The sequence below is a fragment of the Myotis brandtii genome, unplaced genomic scaffold (assembly GCF_000412655.1).
Source record: "Myotis brandtii unplaced genomic scaffold, ASM41265v1 scaffold995, whole genome shotgun sequence".
Classification (NCBI taxonomy): Eukaryota; Metazoa; Chordata; class Mammalia; order Chiroptera; family Vespertilionidae; genus Myotis; species Myotis brandtii.
In genome coordinates, this window is record NW_005372150.1 from 983,404 (window position 1) to 1,003,125 (window position 19,722).

The 19,722-nt window shown below is 53.7% G+C and overlaps 1 protein-coding gene across 5 annotated transcripts in view; it reads left to right on the plus strand.

Annotated features, from left to right (window-relative positions):
* FBLN2 (fibulin 2) overlaps positions 1 to 18,877 on the plus strand; it is a 99,153-nt gene extending 80,276 nt beyond the window's left edge. For 4 of the 5 annotated variants that reach the window (XM_005886622.2, XM_014533638.1, XM_014533640.1 and 1 more), the window contains 9 exons: positions 3,387 to 3,521; positions 5,627 to 5,761; positions 7,414 to 7,557; positions 7,688 to 7,816; positions 8,250 to 8,375; positions 9,840 to 9,956; positions 10,451 to 10,579; positions 15,605 to 15,728; positions 17,997 to 18,369. In XM_005886622.2, coding sequence (XP_005886684.1) covers positions 3,387 to 3,521; positions 5,627 to 5,761; positions 7,414 to 7,557; positions 7,688 to 7,816; positions 8,250 to 8,375; positions 9,840 to 9,956; positions 10,451 to 10,579; positions 15,605 to 15,728; positions 17,997 to 18,354 — 1,397 coding nt within the window. In that variant the 3' untranslated portion in view covers positions 18,355 to 18,369. Of the gene's footprint in view, positions 1 to 3,386; positions 3,522 to 5,626; positions 5,762 to 7,413; positions 7,558 to 7,687; positions 7,817 to 8,249; positions 8,376 to 9,839; positions 9,957 to 10,450; positions 10,580 to 15,604; positions 15,729 to 17,996 lie in introns of all 5 variants that reach the window. The other variant, XM_014533641.1, reaches the window with a different exon arrangement.
* Positions 18,878 to 19,722: the final 845 nt, after the last annotated feature.

Consider the following 19,722-nt stretch of genomic DNA (forward strand, 5'->3'; position numbering starts at 1 on the left):
GACTGGGCAGGGCTGGTGCCCCGTTCCTGGTCTGCACATGGTGCTTGGTGACAGCCTGTCCTACCTGCCTCACAGTGCCTGTGTAGCTGAGCGCTGGGGCTCCCAGTGTACTCTGTGGCCAGCGAGGTGGGTGGACTTGATGCTGACCTGTATCTGGAGGAAACGTCATAGACCCGAAGTCACAGGGACTGGGACAGACTGGGATGTGCTACGGAAGAGACAGGCCAAGGGAGAGGCCATCCTAGCTGTGGGTCTGCACATGCCTCCTGTTTGTACCTGCCTCCAAGGACGGCTAGGACTTGCTGGTGGAAGGAACAACTCACACAAAGGTGTGGTGGTAGGAACAGTGCAGGTGCGATCAGGGCACATGTCCAGAGCCCAGTCCGTCGTCTGTGTGTTTTGGGACCATGTCCAGGCTGAACATGTCTGTTCCCTCGCGCCTCTGCTGCTGGACTGATAGGCCGTGGTGCTGGGCTGTGCAGCCACTGCAGACATGTTTGCCCTGGCCTCCAGCCATTGGCACAACATGTGCCCTCCATGTGCTTGCCAGCGGTGGGGCAGTTCTTCCTGTCTGGGCTGTGTGTGTGTGTGTGTGTGTGTGTGTGTGTGTGTGTGTCTGGGAAGGCAGGTCCCAAGCCTGCCAGCACCCCTCCCAGGATGCCTGCCTGCTTGCCATGGCGAGGGGTACAGCTCCGCTGGTGGCCTGGAGAAGAGACCATGTGCTGAAAGAGTTCCTGGGCAGCCAGGAAGCAGGTTCTGGGATTAAAGGAGCAAAGGTCCATTTCATTTATCAAATTTATGAGTGCACATTTTCACTCATCTCTTCTCTCCTTACTCATCCTGCACAGACTTCTCAGGGTCTCTTCTTTGTCCTCCTCATCCACTCACATGCTCATCTTATCTGTTACAATCATTCTTTCCATCATTCTTCATCCACAAATGTGTACTTGTATCTTCTGCAGTTCACTTGTTAGCTCCAGGCATGTTTGTTAGCCCAAGCTGGGAGATGGGAAACTGGTGCCCAGATGAAGAGTGTGTCTGCTGCAGCCAGAATGCCTGGGTTCAAACCCTGGCTCTGCCACTTTCTAGTTATAAGACCTTAGACATGTCATTTAACCTCTCTGAGCCTCAGTTTTCTCACCTGTGAAATGAGATAGTAATAGCACCCACCTCAAAGGGTCACTGGGAGATTAAATGTATAGAATTTACAAGTGTTTGATGTAATTATTGTGATTCAGCACATGTGTTATACTGAGGCAGCCTGCTCAGGTAGTGAGTTTTCCATCACCAGAGGTAAAGTAGGACAGTGTTGGGTGGTGCCAAGTCCAGAGGCCCTCTAATGGACATGTGACCTCTGTGAGCACTCCCCTGTGCCTTGCTGTTTGCCTTTTGTGCCTTGCCCTTTAAGAACGGTCTGGACTCCTGGGAAAAGTGTCCAAGGTCGGCTGGGCTTTGAGAAGATGGGAGGGGAGCAGTCGCCAGCTCTGGGGCCTAGCCCACAGCAGGAGAAAGGGCACAGTTGTGGGCTGGGCCCTCAGGGATCTGTTCTTGCCGCTGCCCGCTGCCCGTGCAGGCTGTGTGGCTTTGGTCCAGCCACACCCCCTCTGGGAGACCTGTGGCAGAATGGCAGCTCCTGTGCACTGCCTGATGCCGGCAAGCCTCAGTCAGTGGTGTCTGCTGCTGTTCACACCATGATTCCTCCCAGGATCTTGGCTCCTGTCTTGGCTCCTGGACTCCGGTGTCTCTAGGGTCCTGGGAATATGTCTCCCTTTGTTAATCTAGCCTGCAAATCAGAAGCTCTTATTTTGCCAACCAAGCCTTCCTTGGAAGCCACTGACCCAGAACTCTCTCTTTTCCTACCCCATCCCCATCCAAACCAGGGTTGGCCTGGTCTTAACCATTTGTTTCACCTGTGAGTTTGGGAGAGTCTCTTTGCCCACAGCCCTGCCTCCCTCCTCTCCACCTGGTCCCATCATCCTTGTGGACTCGGCTCAGATGTTGCTCCTCCTGAGCAGAGACTTACAGTTTGGCCCCAAGTAGATGGTGCTCTGTCCTGGGTCTGGAGACAGCTTTCCTCCCGAGTCACCACCCTGCCTTTCCTGTCTGCCCTGCCAGGCTGACAGTTCCTTGAAGGCAGGGGCTGTGGTGACACTCCCACTTGACCACCTGGACCTAGCATCGCAGAACAGGCACTAGTGAATGTGTGTCCAGGAATGACAATCAGTGAGTGACTGCCCCCACCAGGCACAGCTTGCAGGCCGGCACTGCCATGTGTCCGTGTGTCCTCGCACCAGACCTGCGGTGATGCCAGAGTTGGGAACTCTCCACAGGCCCTCGCCCTCGCCCTCGTTGCTGCTGCTTCTCTCTCCCTTCCCCACTGCTCATCTGGGAGTCAGTCCTTGGCCTCTTCCTTCTGTGCCCTGTCCCCCAGATGAGCCCAGCAGTTGCCTGCTCTCAGATTAGTGCCTTTATGTAGACCCCTTCAGTGAACTCAGAGGTGTGTCTCCAGCTGCCTCTTGACTCAAATTCACTGTGGCCACAGGGCTCCCGACCTTCCCCCATGAGCCTGCTTCTCCTGCCACCCTGTCCCAGCTGCTAGTGTTCACCTGTCACCTGCTTGACCAGGAAGCTTTGCAGACCTCTTGGCTCCTCTTTTTCTCTCACCTTATCTCAGGTACTGGTGGATCCTGTCGGTCCCATCTTCACTATATTTTTCAGAACCGACTGCTTTTCCTTGCCTCCATGGATGGCAGTCCAGCATCTCCTAACAGCTTCCATTTTCATCCTTGGAGTATTCACATCCAGCCAGCTCCTACCCCCTTCCACATCCCCTAACACTGTTCTCTACCCTGCAGGACACCCCTCCTGGCTGGCCCTTGGGCCTGCTTAGCAGGCCTCTTCAGGGCCCTGGCATTGGCTGTCCCCTCTACCTAGAATATTTGCTGGCCTCATTCTGTCACTTCTTCAAATGCTTGCTCTAATATCCTCTTCTTTGAGGACCCTCCCCTGACCTCCTACTTAATGTGGTGTGTGCCCACCCGCCCTCAGCACTCCTCCTCTCCTTCACCCACAGTGCTCATGACTGCCCTTCCTATTACACGTCTGCTTACTCAGCCATTGGGCCTCCACTTTTTGAGTGTCCCCAGGATGGCCGGTTCGTCTGTCTTGTTCACCATGAAATGAACCCCTAGTGCCAAGAACAGTGCTTGTTGGCACATGGCAGGTACTCAGTATATCTCTGTCCAATGAATGGATGCCTAGACAGGTGGATGTCAGCACTGTACTACTCTGGGTAGTGAGCACCTTGAGGGCAGTGCTGGCTGCGCTCAGCCACCACCTAGGAAGCACCCTGTATGCAGCCTCTGATGGTATCACTCTCCCTGCAGACATCAACGAGTGTGTGACGGACTTGCACACGTGCAGCCGGGGTGAGCACTGCGTGAACACAGTAGGCTCCTTCCGCTGCTACAAGGCTCTCACCTGCCAGCCGGGCTACACTCTTGAGGAAGGCGAGTGCACAGGTGAGGACAGGTCTGCAGGCCTTACCCCTGATCTGTCGCCTGACCTGCTGTCTCCACCCTCCCGCCCCTTCAGACCCATCCCTGACCTGCCCAGAGTCACGTGCTCCCAGCAGTTAGGTTTTATGCCTCTGGGAAGACCCCACAAATGATGATGTTTGAGGTAGAGGGGGTGTCTGAGGCCGATGCGCTATCCTAGGGTGTGCTCCTGGCTTTGCTACCGTGGCTGGTGTCTGGTGCCACATATCCCCTCGCCATGCCTCAGTTCCCATTTGTATGTTGGGGTGGAGCTCCATGGATCACTTCTATCCCTTTAACTGGAAAATTCTAGCTTCCTAGAAAGAGGGAGAAGTTTCACTGAACCTCTTCCTGTGCCTATAGGGTTCTGGGTGGCAGGGACATGTGGTAGGCATGGTGTCCTTGTTCCTGATCTCCTGGTGAGGGACATGAGGCCACACAGGCAAACAAGAAGATGGCAGAGCAGTCTTGGCTGGGTGCTCTATTAGGTGGGGATTCAGAGGGGGCCCCTGTGGAGGTGAAGTCGGAGTGGAGACCTACATAATGAGAAGCTCCTGGGAAGGGTGTTCTAGGCAGGGGAACAGCAAGTGTGAGGTCTTTTGAGAGGAGAGAGATCTTGGCACAAAGAACAGAAAGAGAATTTCGAGGGTTGGAGCAAGCATGCCGACAGCTTGGAAGGAGGGCACAGGGTCCGCAGACCCTGTTAGGAAAGGAGCTTGGAGTCTGTTTCACATGTGATATGAAGCATTTTGTTTTTAACTGAAAATGTCCAGAAGAACATCACCAGGGAGGGAAGACCTCCTGAAACGCTTGTTTGTTACAAGTCCCCGAGGATGATGAGAAGGAGCCCTGAGGTTGGGTGTGAGCTCAGGGAGGTGGATTAAGACTAGTACAGTCCTGTCTGGCTCTAAGCTGATCGCGGAGTTGGAGGTTGGATGAGTTAGGAGGAGAAATGAGCCCAGCCCCCTCTGCGGAGTTGGAGGTTGGGTGAGCTAGGAGGAGAAATGAGCCCAGCCCCCTCTGCCTATCTGAGTGCACACACGTGACCACCCACAAGGGCAGATGCAAATCCAGGGCCAGCCCCTCTCGAAGAAGCCAGACGCCTGGGGAGGGGTGCCACCTCCCTGGACATGCCCCAGCATCCCCTGACCCTCTCAGCACAGGGTGCTGGGCTCCTCGGAGTGTGGAGAGGCTGCCTCTCAAGCACCAGGTGGTAATCAGAAGGGGCTGTGCACGTTCATGTCCAGCTGCCTGGAACCCAGTACAGGGCCCCCCAGAGACTGGGCTACTGTGGAAAAGTGGTGGAAGCTTTGGAAACCAGAGAGGGGATGGATGGACAGAAGACATACAGACTCATGGGCCTTGGTCTGGCTGTCAGTGAAGCCTAGTGAGTTTCAGCCTGCCTTTGTGAGTTTCAGCCTGCCCTTCTGTGTCACCTTTCTGCTCTGCCTGTTTCCTGGTCTGTAAAGAGCGGCCTGATTGCCCGCTGTGCAGGAAGTGCGGGAAAGCAGAGGGCCAGTGCCGGGTAAGCCAAGGAGCACTGTGTAGAGGTGGGGCCCTATTCACCTGCTCAGTGCCATAGTAGGTAGGGGCAGCAACTCCATCCAGGTCTGGCAGCTCCACCCTCAGAAGCCATGAGCCTTGCTGCTGCCAGCGCCACTTCCAGAGAAGCCTGGGCACTTGCCCTTAGGGATCTGAGCTCAGGCCCCCATTTTTGCCTACCCAGGGAAGCTTGGGGCAGTGGTTAAGGGTGCAGGCCCAACCAGCACCCCCTAGCTATGGAACCATGTCTGTGCGTCGGCTCCCCCTGTGTAAAAAGGGGCTTGCCATAGCCCCTACTTTCTAGGGTTGTTGTGAGCATTAAGTAGATAAATACATCTGCGTGCTGGGAACAGTGCCTAGTACCATGGAAGAGCTCAGTAAATATGGCGATGCCATTATTTCATTGTTATTGGGTGTGGGCTGGCAGCGACAGTGCTCTGCCCGATTCCCATGATGCAGAATACCTTAGTAACCATCAAGTTCATGGTTGGATATGCGGGCAAGGGCCCACCAGCCTGCCAGCCCCTGACTCCCTGCCTCTGTGCCAGATGTGGACGAGTGTGAGCTGGGCACGCACAACTGCCAGGCGGGCTTCACGTGCCAGAACACCAAGGGTTCCTTCTACTGCCAGGCGCGGCGCTGTATGGAGGGCTTTCTCCAGGACCCCGAGGGCAACTGTGTGGGTGAGTGGGGTGGAGAGTGCCCTGTCCCGGGTGTCTTTCGAAAGGGCCGTGGGCCAGAGACTCTGAGGGTTTAGAGATCAAGGAGATCTGGCTTGCTGCTCTTACTCTCGCCCAGCCCCAGGTGTCACCTGCAGATCAGAAGCTCTTTTCCTGAGCTGTTGAACCTTGGCTGAGTTACTTCTCTTGTCCTCAGTTTACCCATCTGTGGGGTTGGACTGGATGAATGTGTACCCAGTTTATTTCAACCCAGTTAATAGGAAGGATATATTTTATATCTTGACATGGCGCGCGCGCACACACACACACACACACACACACACAACTGGAACACAAACCTCACAAAACATTACTTCATGTGGTACAGTAATGGGACCTGGAGGCTGACTGCATGTGTACTCATGGGTTGAGACCTGCAGTTTGACAGATACTGGCCTCGTTGTCCCCATGTGGATCTGATGAAGTCTCATGCTCTTCCCATCTCTCTTCCACGGCTTCCAAAGAGCCCGTGGTCTGCAGCCAGGAGGCTCCATCCACCCAAGGCTGCTGACCATGAGACCTGGAGGCGGAGCACCAGTATCCCAGAGGACCAGCACCATCAAGGCCACGCTCACCTAGGGAGGGATGAAAGACAGAGGGAGGTGGAGAGGCAGGCCCTGTGTGGGCCAGCCACTGGTGCAGACAGAAATGGATCTGTTAGAGTACAGCTCTGTCACATGCCCCCTCAACAGCTTGTGGGATGAGTGTCCCCATCTTACAGAGTGGACACTTTATCTGAAAGCTTCCTTAAGACTCTTCGGGGATCCCTCTAGCCAGTCTGGGATGTGGAGCACTTCCTGAGGCACCCCCTTAACAACTGTGTCTCAACATTGTCACAGGACACGGGCAACCCCTCAGGACATTACAAGCTATGGACATGAGAAGGTTGCTGTGGTCTGCCCTAGGACACCCAGCCAGTGTCCGGGCAAGGTGGGGCAGGGTCTGCCCGACTGCAAGCATTCCTCAGTGATTCACTCTCTGACATTTCCTTTGCCACTGCTAGATGTCTGGGTGGAACAAGACATCTTAGAGGGGAGAGATTAAATAAGCAAACACATTTATACAAGTGGCAGCTATTCAAGGGTGCTTTTCTCAAGGGATACAATGGTCAGGCAGGGCATCCCTGAGGAGGTGACATCGGGGCGGGGCCTGAGGAAATAAGGGAGCCAACCATGAAAATAGTAGGGGGTAGTGTGTGCCAGAGGAGGGGTGACAGAATGTGCAAAGGCCCTGCGTGGTGCTGTGCCCAGGCCTGGTGGGATGAGAAGGAGGCCAGTGGGCTGGGTACAGTGTGCAATAGCAATAGAGGGTGAATTTGGCAAGCTGGCAGGTTTGGAGAGGCCAGAGATGGGTATGACTTGCCACAGTTATCCTAGAAGTCAGCCTTGATTCCCCCCACTCCCTGGCTTTAGCTGCTCCATTAGAAAGCAACTGGCAGGTGCGTGGGTTCTGAAAATTGGAGCCTTTTGTGCCATGGAACAATCTGACCCCATAGTCCTAACCTGGGCTTATCTGGAGCCTAGGACCGGCCTCCTCCCAGTGTAGCCCTGGACCCAGATGCTGGGGCTGGGGAGGGGCTGTGCCAGGCTCCCTGTCACCCACACCCACCTCTGCAGACATCAACGAGTGTACATCACTGTCTGAGCCATGCCGCCCTGGCTTCAGCTGCATTAACACGGTGGGATCCTACACATGCCAGAGGAACCCACTGCTCTGCAGACGTGGCTACCACGCCAGCCAGGATGGGACCAAATGTGTGGGTAAGGCCAGACAGCTCTCTGCCCCCACACCCCCAGCCAGCCTTGGCCTTCCTGGGTTCCTGGCCTGTGGGAGTTCCCTGTAGGGGGCGAGCTTGGGCCTCAGGGTGTCTTTCTTACCTTCCCTTGGCAGATGTGAATGAGTGTGAGGCGGGCATGCACCACTGCAAGGAGGGCCAGGTGTGCCACAACCTCCCTGGCTCCTACCGCTGCGACTGCAAAGCCGGCTTTCAGCAGGATGCCTTTGGTCGGGCCTGTGTAGGTAGGTGGAGGCTGGTTGCCAAGATCCCTATCCAGCTCCCCTGAGCGGTGCCCACCTGCCCCAGGCCAGCCTTCTGGCCGCCGCCTCCTTTCTGCAAGCTCCTACCTCACCCTGACCTCTCTGGGCTTGACTGCTCTCCTGCCTCTTGTCTAGCCGTGGCTCTGCTCCCTCTGCTCTTCTCAGCCTCGTCCCCGTTGCCCTCTTCTCTTGCCCCTTGCTGTGTCTATCTGTCCCTCTGTCTGCCTCCAGTCTCCCTCCAACACTCTCACTGCCTTTCTCCCCTGTCCTCAGTCTTCTTGCTCCCCCCTCTCTGTCTGGCTCTCTCCCTATCTCTTCTGGGTCCCTGGATCCCTCTTCCAGCCCCCTCTTATACTGGGGGTGGAGGGAGACAACTTCTGGGAGTTGCCCACCCGCCTTCGTGGCCTGCCCACAGATGTGAATGAATGCTGGACCTCCCCTGGCCGCCTGTGCCAGCACACGTGCGAGAACACGCTTGGCTCCTACCGCTGTTCCTGCGCCTCCGGCTTCCAGCTGGCTGCTGATGGCAAGCATTGCAAAGGTACCGGACCCGGCACTCTTCCCCAGCCCTCCTCACTCTCCTCCTGGGAAGGAGAGTCTGCTGAGACCCTTGGAGAAGCTGTGCACCTCTCCCTGACCACTGGGCCTGGCAAAGGAGCTGGCCCTGCCCTGGGTCAGGACCTGGCCAGGACAGAGGAGCGTGACCAGGCCCAGCTGCATCAGACAGCATTTGAATGTACTGCTAAACTTGACCTCATTCTCACTCATTCATTCATTTGTATTATAATCACATGTGAGCACCTCCTTGTGCCTGGCTGGCAGCACAGTGTTGTAGGGATGCGGCCTCTTCCTCCGAGGCATTGCTGTGGTCATTCATTCACTTTCTGGCCCTTAAGCCTTCACACACCCCATCCCTACCTAATGCCCTTTGTCTACTGCTCTACTAGCTGATGTCTGCCCAGGTTAGGCTCTACAGAGATGAAACCAGTGTGGCCTCTGGGCCTGGAAGCTCAGAGCCTGGCAGAGATCATTCATTCATTCATTCATTCATTCATTCATTCTGTGTGTTGTGAGGTCCTGAGGATCTAGATGGGAATCAGTGGCCTGGGAGGCCCTGCCCAATCTGATTTCCCTCCTCCCACTCCTTCTAATCACTCTGTTCTGACCACACCCACCTCCGCTCTGTTCCTTGAGGGCACCACGCATGCGCCAAGTGCCATGTGCCATCTCAGGGTCATTGCTCTTGTACCTTCTTCTGCCTGGAATGCTTCCCTCGATGCCCACATGGCTTCGAAATTGCAACCCTCCCAGACACAGTGCCTGCCTCCTTCTCTGCTCTTTCTCCATTGCACTTGCTACCTTTTGACACACTGGTTATCCGACTCATTTAATTAGCTCCATCTCTCCTCCATTCCTCTGCAACACACATCAGTGGGACTTTATCCCTCTTGTTCACAGTGACATGCCCAGTGCCAGCAGTTCTTAGCTGGGTGAATGAAAGACCCATCTTGCCCACAGAGTCCAGTCCATGTTCCATCTAAGCCAGGAGGCGACCCTTCATTCAGTCACACACTCATTGTTCCGCTCACATTGTCCTGCACGCCAGCACTTGTGCCTCCCCTCCCCCATGCAGTGGCTGATGTTAAAGGCCTGCGGGGTTCCTTGTTAGCACCTGGGTGGCACTTGGAGAGCCATGTGTGCCATGTGCTGAGGACCCTCAGTAGGGAAGCATCTAGTTCCTGACCAGGGATCTGAGTCCAACCTGTGGCTGCTTCTTCAAGGCAGCAGGCCAGGCCAGGACTCCATAGTAAGTCCAGCCCTGCCCCTGCCTCAGCTGCCTGCCCCAGGTGTGCCACTTGTCCTTATCTGGGCCTTTGATTCCTCATTTGCTCGAGGGGAGGCTGGAGCTAATGTTCTCACAAGATACACCCCAGGTGAGCCTGGAGTCTGGTTTTCATCTCTGGGTTAGGGGATTCCACTGTGACCACCGCTGGTCTATCTGCAGATGTGAATGAGTGTGAGACCCAGCGCTGCAGCCAGGAGTGCGCCAACATCTATGGCTCCTACCAATGCTACTGTCGCCAAGGTTACCAGTTGGCCGAGGATGGGCACACCTGTACAGGTACCTCAGCTCTGCCCAGGGCCCCTTCCTGAGAGGCACCCCTTCCCTGAACACCTGGCTTCCAGAGAGTCTTTGCTTGGCCAGGGATACAGAGGACACTCAGAGGCTTTAGCATCAAATCAGAGTTGGAGTCCCATCGCTGTGACCTCTGGCTGTGTGACCTTGGGCAGATGCTTCCTGAGTCTAACCTTAGGCCCCTCCCCTGCAAAGTGGAGACCTGGTCCTGACCTGAGTGGGATGAAGGGTTCAGTTGAATGCATCCAGACCTGTGTTTGGTACCTGATTGTTCCTTAGCTGGTAGTATTTGTGGAGCAGCCCCAGGGAGCAAGCACTAGAATGGGAGTCCTGTTTTTGCTGTGTGGCCTTGGGCAAGTCTCTTCCTCTCTCTGAGCCCTATTGTCCTCCTCTGTAAAATGGACCCCCGAGCTCACATGGCTGTGAGTGGCTGGGCCCTGCCATTGGGCAGTGTCACAGAGTGAACCTCTCTCTGGCAGACATCGACGAGTGTGCTCAGGGTGCCGGCATCCTTTGTGCCTTCCGCTGTATCAACGTGCCAGGGAGCTACCAGTGTGCATGCCCAGAGTGGGGCTATACCATGATGGCCAACGGCAGGTCCTGCAAGGGTAAGCAAGGGGTCCCTGCCCACCAGAGCCTCAGCCAGGACCCTAGCAGACTTGGAAAGCCTCAAACAGCATTCTGTGCCCTTGGAAGTCTGACACCAAGGGCTTAAGTACAGAATGGCCAGTGCCTTTGGTGATCTGTGGCTGGGATGGGAAAGGTGACAATCTTTCTGCTTCTTGACCCAGCTTAGAATTTTCCAGACTTGGACTCAGCTCTGGGCCTTGCCCTAGGAGCAGGGCAGAGATCCTGTGGGTGGTTCTAAAAGACACAAGAGACCTGTCTAGTGAGAAGTCTGCAGAAGAACAGCCTTAGGGGTCCCAGTCTCTGTCCCCAAGTGTTCCAGATGCTATCCAGAGACCAGGCCAGCCAGGTCTTTGGGCCCAGAGGGTGAGGTGGGTCCCCCAAGTGTTGGCAAAGGGATCACAGAGAGGCTTATCTCAGAACCACATACTGAAAAGACTCCCCAGTCAGAGGTGTGCAGGGCTGGGAAGGGATACAGAGGAGAAAGTGGGCTCCCTGGCACTGGAGACATGCAGAGAGGATCTGGGCAGTCGCCTGTTAAATGTGCAATCGAGGGACTACTTCCCTGGAGGGGGAACCAGGTTCTGTGACATTTAATCTTCTAAGTTGGAGAGCTATAATCTTTAGTTCCATCGGAATATACTGAGGCCATAAAATTCTGGCAAGTGACCAGCGCAAGGTGGAATGGTCTGGAATCCACCTGGGGCAGGTTATAGCAGCAGCACTAGCAACCCCCTGGGAAAACCAACCACTCAGCTCCTCAGAGCATGGCCACCTGTGCCTCCTGGCATGCATGACCAAGTCTTTCCAGGCAGTGGAGCTGAGAGCCTCGAGGCCCCTGGGTTGCAGCTTTGGTCTCCTTGTGCTTCTGGGGGGCCAAGGGTCAGGGTTGAGGCTTGGAAGGGTACAGAGCTAGACCAGTTGTTGCTGCCTATAAGTGAATCCTGAGATCAAATTCATAGGTCTCAGCCAACCGTGTGTGTGTGTGTGTGTGTGTGTGTGTGTGTGTGTGTGTTTAATGTAGAATAGGATATAGGATCAGGTAGGGTGAAATAGACATGATGTAGGTCAGAGTGCACTGTGCCCATAAGGCTTGTTTCAGTTCACATGTGTGCCCTTAGTTCCAATGCAAAAGGATTCCTTACTGTAGGTTGATGTAAATTAATAATAATAAATTAAAAGGTTCTGAGAGAAAACAGGTAAATTAGGACTTGGAGGCCTGCTGGGCTCACTCACAGAAGCTGACCTGGGTCTCCCTAGCTGCAAACCACTCTGCTTTTTAATTTTTAAAAAATAATTGGTATAGACTTCATAAAAGGTAGGGATTTTACCCACCATAAACTGAGCTGTGTGGGAAATACTTTATGTTCCCAGAATATGACTTCATTCTTGAGATCGAGGCTCTATCCCTGACGGAAGAACAGTGTGGTCACTTCTAAGAAGGCTGTCAGAACCAAGTGACTTTTGCTCTTGATGGCACTTCAGGTTGAAAACTTGGTCACATTCAAGACTGTCTCTCCCTGGCCCCTCCTCCCTGGCCCACGCTAGCCAGGGTCAGAGGAGTGCCCAGACGTCCAAGGTGCCTGTGCTATACCAGAGGGCTCCCTGGGCCCAGGCTCTGCTGGCCATAGGCGCATCTGATCGCGGTGCGGGTCTTGCCCTTTTGTCCCCTCACAACCTAACCAGTGGCCCACTTCTTTGAGATGCAAAAGAGCTGGTGAGGTGCAGGTCTCCTCTGTAGTCCAAACTGCATCGTCAGCCACCATCAGGAGGTCCTCCACTCATGCCACTTTTATTTTCTGTCCAAACTGTTTTGTTGGAAGAGTCTGTGTCACAGGTGGACAAGGCAGAGCTCGAATGCTGGTTCTGCCTGGTCATGTCTGCTTCCCGAGTCATGTCCATGTGGTGCCCCTGTCTGCAGCCACTGACCTCCGAGCTGAGCAGATGCTCCTTTGTGCTCCCTGGTCCTGTTCTGACTTGGACCAGGCACTGAGTCTTAGGGTTCCAGTGGAGCGAGGCCTGGGGCAGTGTGTGCTGGCCAGTGTCCCATGTCAGCACCTGTCCTTCTCCAGAATAAGAAACTGGAAAGAAAGAGGTTAGGGCATGAGACTCGGCCCGTCCCTGGAACATGTGCTGAGGGAAGGGCCTTGACCGTATCCGCTAGCATGTGGAGTGGTGCCTAGCACATGGTAGGTGCTCATTGAACGTTCCACCATGCGACTGAGCTGAGAGGCAACTATTGCCGATATTTGGATGTTTTTCCTTCCAGTCTCTCTTTCTGCCAATATACATATATACACACACACACATACACACACACACACACACACATACATATACATATATATATACATATATACAGGGTAGAGCAAAAGTAGGTTTACAGTTATTTGTGTGGAAAATAATACAATAATTAATAATAATGCAAGAGTAAACTCTGTTTTGTTTACTCACAACTGTAGACCTACTTTTTGCCCCACCCTGTATACACAGAATATAATATTAGCTAAAATCATGGGGAAAATAACCTGGAATCCTGCTTTCTTAGTGCATGTGAAGCTCTTACCAGCATTCCCCTCAATGTGGGCTAGCTTTTAGCAATGCTGTTAGTCTCCCCACTGACTCTGTCCCCCATTTCTGCATTTCTGCTGTGGCATCAGCACCCCGGATGGGGCTACAGTGGCGCCCCTGTGTGTCCGGCCCTGTTGGCTCTCCTTTTGGCTTCAGCTCTCCAGGAGAGGCTTCAGGGTCAAAGCCCCACAGATGCCAGGGGCCTGGAAGCACCAAGGGGCAAGGACCCTGGGGTCCTGGGGAAGTCCCTTCTGAACACATCTGTCAGTAGGGCCAGGGCAGACAGTAAGAAGCTGCTCCCACCCTGTTCCTGCTCCACCCCACCCGGCTTCAGGGTCAGCACCTCCTGCTTCCTCTGTGGTGGCCAGCAGCGTAGAATGAGGAAAGGAGGCGGCCATTCCTACGTGTACATTCAATTATTGAACCATCAGGGCAGCAGCCACACCCATCCTGGCCCCACCAGCTCTGGCCACCTGCCACGTTTTCTCCCAGATTGGGATCGTGACATAGTTGGCAGAGGAGGAAAGTGGGTCTTGGTGAGATGAATAGTGTGAGCTGGTCTGCATTGTGAAGCATGGTAGGCAGGGCCTAGAGCAGTGATGGCGAACCTTTTGAGCTCGGCGTGTCAGCATTTTGAAAAACCCTAACTTAACTCTGGTGCCATGTCACATATAGAAATTTTTTGATATTTGCAACCATAGTAAAACAAAGACTTATATTTTTGATATTTATTTTATATATTTAAATGCCATTTAACAAAGAAAAATCAACCAAAAAAATGAGTTCGCGTGTCACCTCCGACACGTGTGTCATAGGTTCGCCATCACTGGCCTAGAGTGAAGCAGGCCGGAGTCCAGCCATGGCCCTGCCCTGCCGCAGCTGTATGACCCTGAGCACGTCTGTGCATGGGAGGTGATCCCACACCTGCCTCATGGGGTCTGAGGATAGAGGAGTGACTAAGGGTGGCATGCCTTGAGCATTGAATGGACATCAGGTGGTAAACTTGGAGTACCAGTTGGCTATTGCTGTCAGTGCTTTTATGCTGTGGCTGCTATTGTGAGGAGTCAGCTTAGCATCATGACTCGGGCCCACATTTTGGCATCCGGTGGACCTGGCTTCAGCCCCCACTGCCATGCTGGCTGTTTGTGACCTTGAGCTAGGTCATACCCTCTCGGATTTCCAATTCCTCCTCTGGGAGGCCAGTGACTCTTATCCCAATGGGCTGGTAGGAGGATTGGGTGAGGAGAAATCCCTAAATGGGGTCAGTGTGGAGGACTGGAGAACAAATCTGAAGTCCTCCAGGGAAGTGCCTGGCAGCACCCAATGCCCTCACCCGGCACAGCCTTGGGCCTGTTGAAGCTGTGCTCTTTGAGCTGAGTGGCTGATCTTTACAGGAAGGTCTCTGGAACCCATTTACTTGATCCATGGGTCGCCTGTGGAACACACACACACACACACACACACACACACACACACACTCTTACACCCATGCTTGCTTCTCTGAGCATTCCTCAGAGAGATTTACCCATGTGTTCATGTGTGTGTGTGTTTCAGGTGTGTGTGTATCTGTGTGGGTGTGCTTAAGCACATGTGTGTGCCCAACGATGTGCACAGGAAGCATGAGCATGTCTGTGCAGTTTATGGGGCATTTGTGTCTGTGCATTCGGAGTCTATTTACAAGTGATGAGTCTTGAACTTCCATCCAACAATACATGGAGAGTACATGCTCTGTGCCTGGCCCTCTGCTGGGCTGGGGGCACCACAGGACTGAGGAAGACCCTCTCCCCCTGCCCTCCTGGAGCCCACACTGAGGACAGGGAGGGTGGAAACTGAACAGACATACAAAATAACTAGGTGTGTTTGAGAGCAGGACAAGCAGTACAAGGAGAATAAAATGGCTTGAAATGGAGGGTGGTGGGGGAGGAGGACCACTGCAGGATAGTCAGGGAGAACATCCTTAGGGTATGACCCTGAGCTGAGACCTGAACGATGAGAAGGAACCAACCACGGGAAGATGTGGGGAAAGTGTTGAAGCAGTGGGAACAGCATGTGCAAAGGCCCTGAGGTGGGACAAGGGTCAGAGCATTGGGGAATCTCAGAGGGGTCTAGCAGAACTGTAGCCCGAGTGGAAGGAGAGGGGTTGTACTGTAGGGCTTGGTGTCAATAGGCGGGCCAGAGTGTTTATACTGGGAACATGGGAAGCCCTCAGCAATCATGACAAAAGACACTTTTCATTTTAAAGCCAGGTCCTCTGGCTGCTTGCTGGGCATGGAGGGGACTGGATGGGATGTGAGTGGCACAGGCTGGAACTGTGAGCTGTGGTCTTGCAGTCAGGAAGAGCTGCTCTGAGGCCCAGGCCTCCAGCTTGGGTGATTCAGACAAGGGTCTCCAGCTGTGGGGGAATTCCTCCCATAACTCTCCTCTCCTCCCCTCAGACGTGGACGAGTGTGCACTGGGCACCCACAACTGTTCTGAGGCCGAGACCTGCCACAACATCGAGGGCGGCTTCCGCTGCCTGCTCTTCACGTGTCCTCCCAACTACATCCGAGTCTCTGAAACGTGAGTGTCTCCCCCTGCCCTGGGCCCAGTCACCCTGCAGACACCACGCTGCCCAGGGGCGAGGCCAGTGGCCGTGGGCCCTGCCTTAACCACCTCCTGCTCTTCACCTGCCCCCACTGCTGAGTCTGTGGTCAAATTGACCACAAATGGCACAAATGAAAGCACCTTGCAGAAAGTTCAGAGTCTAGAGAATGAAGAGAAGGTGCATAGAAAATCTCCCTCCCTGTCTTTCTCACACACTCACATCCACGCCACATTCGTCATCTATTGCTGTGTAACAGGTTATCCTAACACTTAGCACCTTAACCTGACAAACAGTTATTCTTTAAACAGTTTTGGAAAGGCAGGAATCCAGGAACAGCTTAGCTGGATGGTTCTGGCTCAGGGTCTCATGGGCTGCAGAGTCCGCTGTCCAATCACATGGCTCTGGGCTGGAGGTCTCAGCTCCACACCATGTGGGCCTGTCCATGGACATGCCTTCCCCAGCACAGGTCAGGGAGAGAGCGAGGGACATTTTGCAAAAGTGACACATGCTTATAAAAACATTCAAATAATAGACCCTGGCCAGTGTGGCTCCGTGTTTAGAGCATTGGCCCGTGGACCAAAGGGTTTTGGGTTTGATTCCCAGTCAAGGGCATGTACTTGGGTTACAGGTTCAATCCCAAGCCCCAGTTGGGGTGCCTGTGGGAGGCAACCAATCCATTTGTCTCTCTCATGTTGGTTTCTCTTTCTCTTTTCCCCTCCCTCTCTCCCTAAAAAAAAAAAAAAAAAAAAAAAAAAAAAATCAATGGAAAAAATATCCTCGGGTGAGGATTAACCAAAAAAAATTTTTCAAAGGAAGTGTGCCAACCGAAGTTTTTGTCCCGCCCCTCTAACAAATCATACAGTCGCCGACTGGTTGGAGTGTGTCCATCTTCTCTTTGGTCTGAACATAAAGTGCACACAGCTGCCCTGTCCCTGGTGCATTCAGCCGTTCTCATCTTGCTTTCTCTGCCTTGCAGCACTTGTGTCTGCATGTAGCCTGCCCCAAATGGTGTTTCCTGCATGCATGTGTTCATAATTCATTTAACGCTGTCCTGCTGGCAGTTTCACATTTTCCACTATTATACACTAGAGGCCCAATGCACGAAATTCGTTCAAGAATAGGCCTTTCTTTCCTCGGCTGCCGGCACCGGCTTCCCTCTGGGACCTGGGCTTCCCTCTGGGACCTGGGCTTCCCTCTGGCCGCTGGCAGGCACCCAGGACCCGGGCTTCCCTCGCAGCCCCACTTCGTCCGGAAGGTCGTCTGGAAGGACGTCTGGTCTAATTAGCATATTATGCTTTTATTATTATAGATGAGGAATGTCCATGTGCATGTGTGTTGGGACATTTAGGGAGTATGCCTAGGCGACTCTGGGCAAGTGACCTCCCTTCTCTGGGTCCTGGCTGCCGCATCTGCAGCATGGGAGTGATAGCAGCACTGTGGGTTGGTGTGAGCATCAGATGACTGAAGATGCGAGTTTCACACAGTGGATGGCCTGGCGTAAATGCTGCGTCTGTACTGCTGGCTGTTGCTCCTGTGCCGGCCTTGTGCTGTGGCCAATTGGAGAATTCTGCTCAGATCTCTAGAGTTGCTGAGCTCTGGTGCCTAAATAGCATCCCATTTTGGAAGTAGTGAGCTTTTATATTGATTTAACAATGGAGGTGCCGGTGGCTCAGAGGGCCAAGATGAGGTCAGATTGTTGCTATGCTTAAAAATTGAGGCCTTGGCCCCCTAGGGTTTGGCTTTCTCACCACCCTCATCCAGCAGTGCTGGTCTTGAGGCTTCTACCTGAAAAATGGCAGGGCATCCCAACTCAGAGGAGGAAGTGGCCCAGAAGCAGTCAATTAATAGAAGAAAAGGAATTTGAAAAATGATTGCAATAATAAAAACACTCTGGCCTGGGAATCTATTCCAGTGGACAGTGTGCCAGTAAAGAAAAGGCAGGGAGGAGGAAGCACAGGGTGCACCAGAGCTGCTCGAGAGCTGCGCCAGGCACTGTGGTGGGTGCTGCATGTGTATAAACTCACTCCACCCTCCCAAGGAAATATCTTACAGATGAGGAAGCTGAGACCCGCATAGTAAGGAGACTTAGCAGATGATATAAGGCTACTTAGAGCAGAGCTGGGGCCAGCTGGCCCTTGAGCCTGCCTCCACCATGTCCAGGATGGTGGACAGCAGGGGTGGGAGAGCCCGGGATGGTTGTTCGTGAACCCTGGCTCTCTGACCAAGCCCCGTGCATCCTGCAGGAAATGTGAGCGCACCACGTGCCATGACTTTTTGGAGTGCCAGAGCTCGCCAGCTCACATCACGTACTATCAGCTCAACTTCCAGACTGGTCTCCTGGTGCCGGCTCACATCTTTCGCATCAGCCCGATGCCCGCCTTTGCTGGGGACACCATTGCCCTCACCATCACCCGAGGCAACGAGGAGGGCTACTTCGGCACACGCCGGCTCAATGCCTACACCGGTGTTGTCTACCTGCAGCGGTCAGTGCGTGAGCCCCGGGACTTCGCCCTGGACGTGGAGATGAAGCTCTGGCGGCAGGGCTCTGTCACCACCTTCCTGGCCAAGATGCACGTCTTCTTTACCACCTTTGCCCTGTGAGGTGCCTGCCTGAGCGCCTGTGCAGGGCCGTAGCACTTGGGGTGCCCCTGATGGTCCCTGTGGCACCCTCCACACCACCCTCCAGTGCACCTCTTTCTGTGGGTGCTCAGCACCGCGTGAGTGGGGCCTGGTTATCAGGGTGGTTTTTGCTACAACTGGAAAATAGCCTAATTTTGCTGAATGGATTCCTCTCAGGTTCCTGGGAGGGATCTTGGCAGCAGGAGGTCGAAAGCAACTCAAGGCACTTCAGGTGCCTGTGGGTGGAGTGAGAGGACTAAAGGCTACATGACGATTAAAGGCGGGAAACAGACCACGTGGGGCTTTGGACTCAACTGGATGGCCTGTCCCCAGTGTTGATATTCTATTTCATGTTTCACTGTGATTACTTCTCCACTTTAAAAAACCATCTTAAGTGTTTTTGTTTAATTATAAAAGTAGTGCACATACACTGCAAAAAATTTCAAATAGTACAAAAAGGTTATAAAGTAAAAAGTGACAAAAGAAAAACCCTTACTTCTGTCAAGTGTTTGAATCTGATGGTGTGTCTGAGGGCCCTGGGTCCCAGCCTGGGTGTTGAGTCAGTCTGTTGATTAAGAACCTCCTTGATGTCTGATGAAAGGAATAACTCCAAACTAGGAGTCCCATTGAGATGACAAGTTTGTGGTGTAAACATGCTGGCATACTGGTCCTGTCTTCTTTCACCAATGCTTCTCCTCCCTCCTTTCCCCTCTTCTTCTCCTCCTTCCCCAAGTGTGGCCCTCAGGTAGTATGTCACGTTGGATATTGCCCAGAAACTCCAGTACTGGTCCCTCTCGCTAAGGCCTGTACACATCAGCTCAGGCAGAGGCCTTGGGCAGGATCCTGAGAGATGAGAGAATTCTTTTTTCTTCTCCACGGTGCACCTGGGGCTTTGAGCTGCTGTAAGGAGGGTGCCTCAGGTTGGGAGGCCCCCAAGTGCACACTTGCCACTGCTCTTGGCCCTTTCTCTAAAGCAGGGATTCCAGCTGTGAGCAGTGTGTGGCTCCGTGGGCCTATGTGTAGTGGACATAGTGGACAGCAGCTGGTGTTGAAGAAATGGAATGGGACACTGTCAGTACTCTTTCCCTGGTGAAGAAGGCATGGTCAGGAAACGGCAATGCGTGTGTCTGCGTGTGTCACACCCCCAATGCCACTGCCTTGGGCTTGTGATGTAAAACTATTTCTTATTGTGTGTGGCCTATTGGGATTGTGGCAAACTGGGAGCTCATGCCCTATGTGGAGGGTGGCACTTTGCAGATCCAGAAACTGCCGCCTTCTGGATCTGGACCCAGAAGGCCAAATGTTCCCATTCTTCAGGGCAAGTTCCCTAAGTACATTTTGATGTAAAAT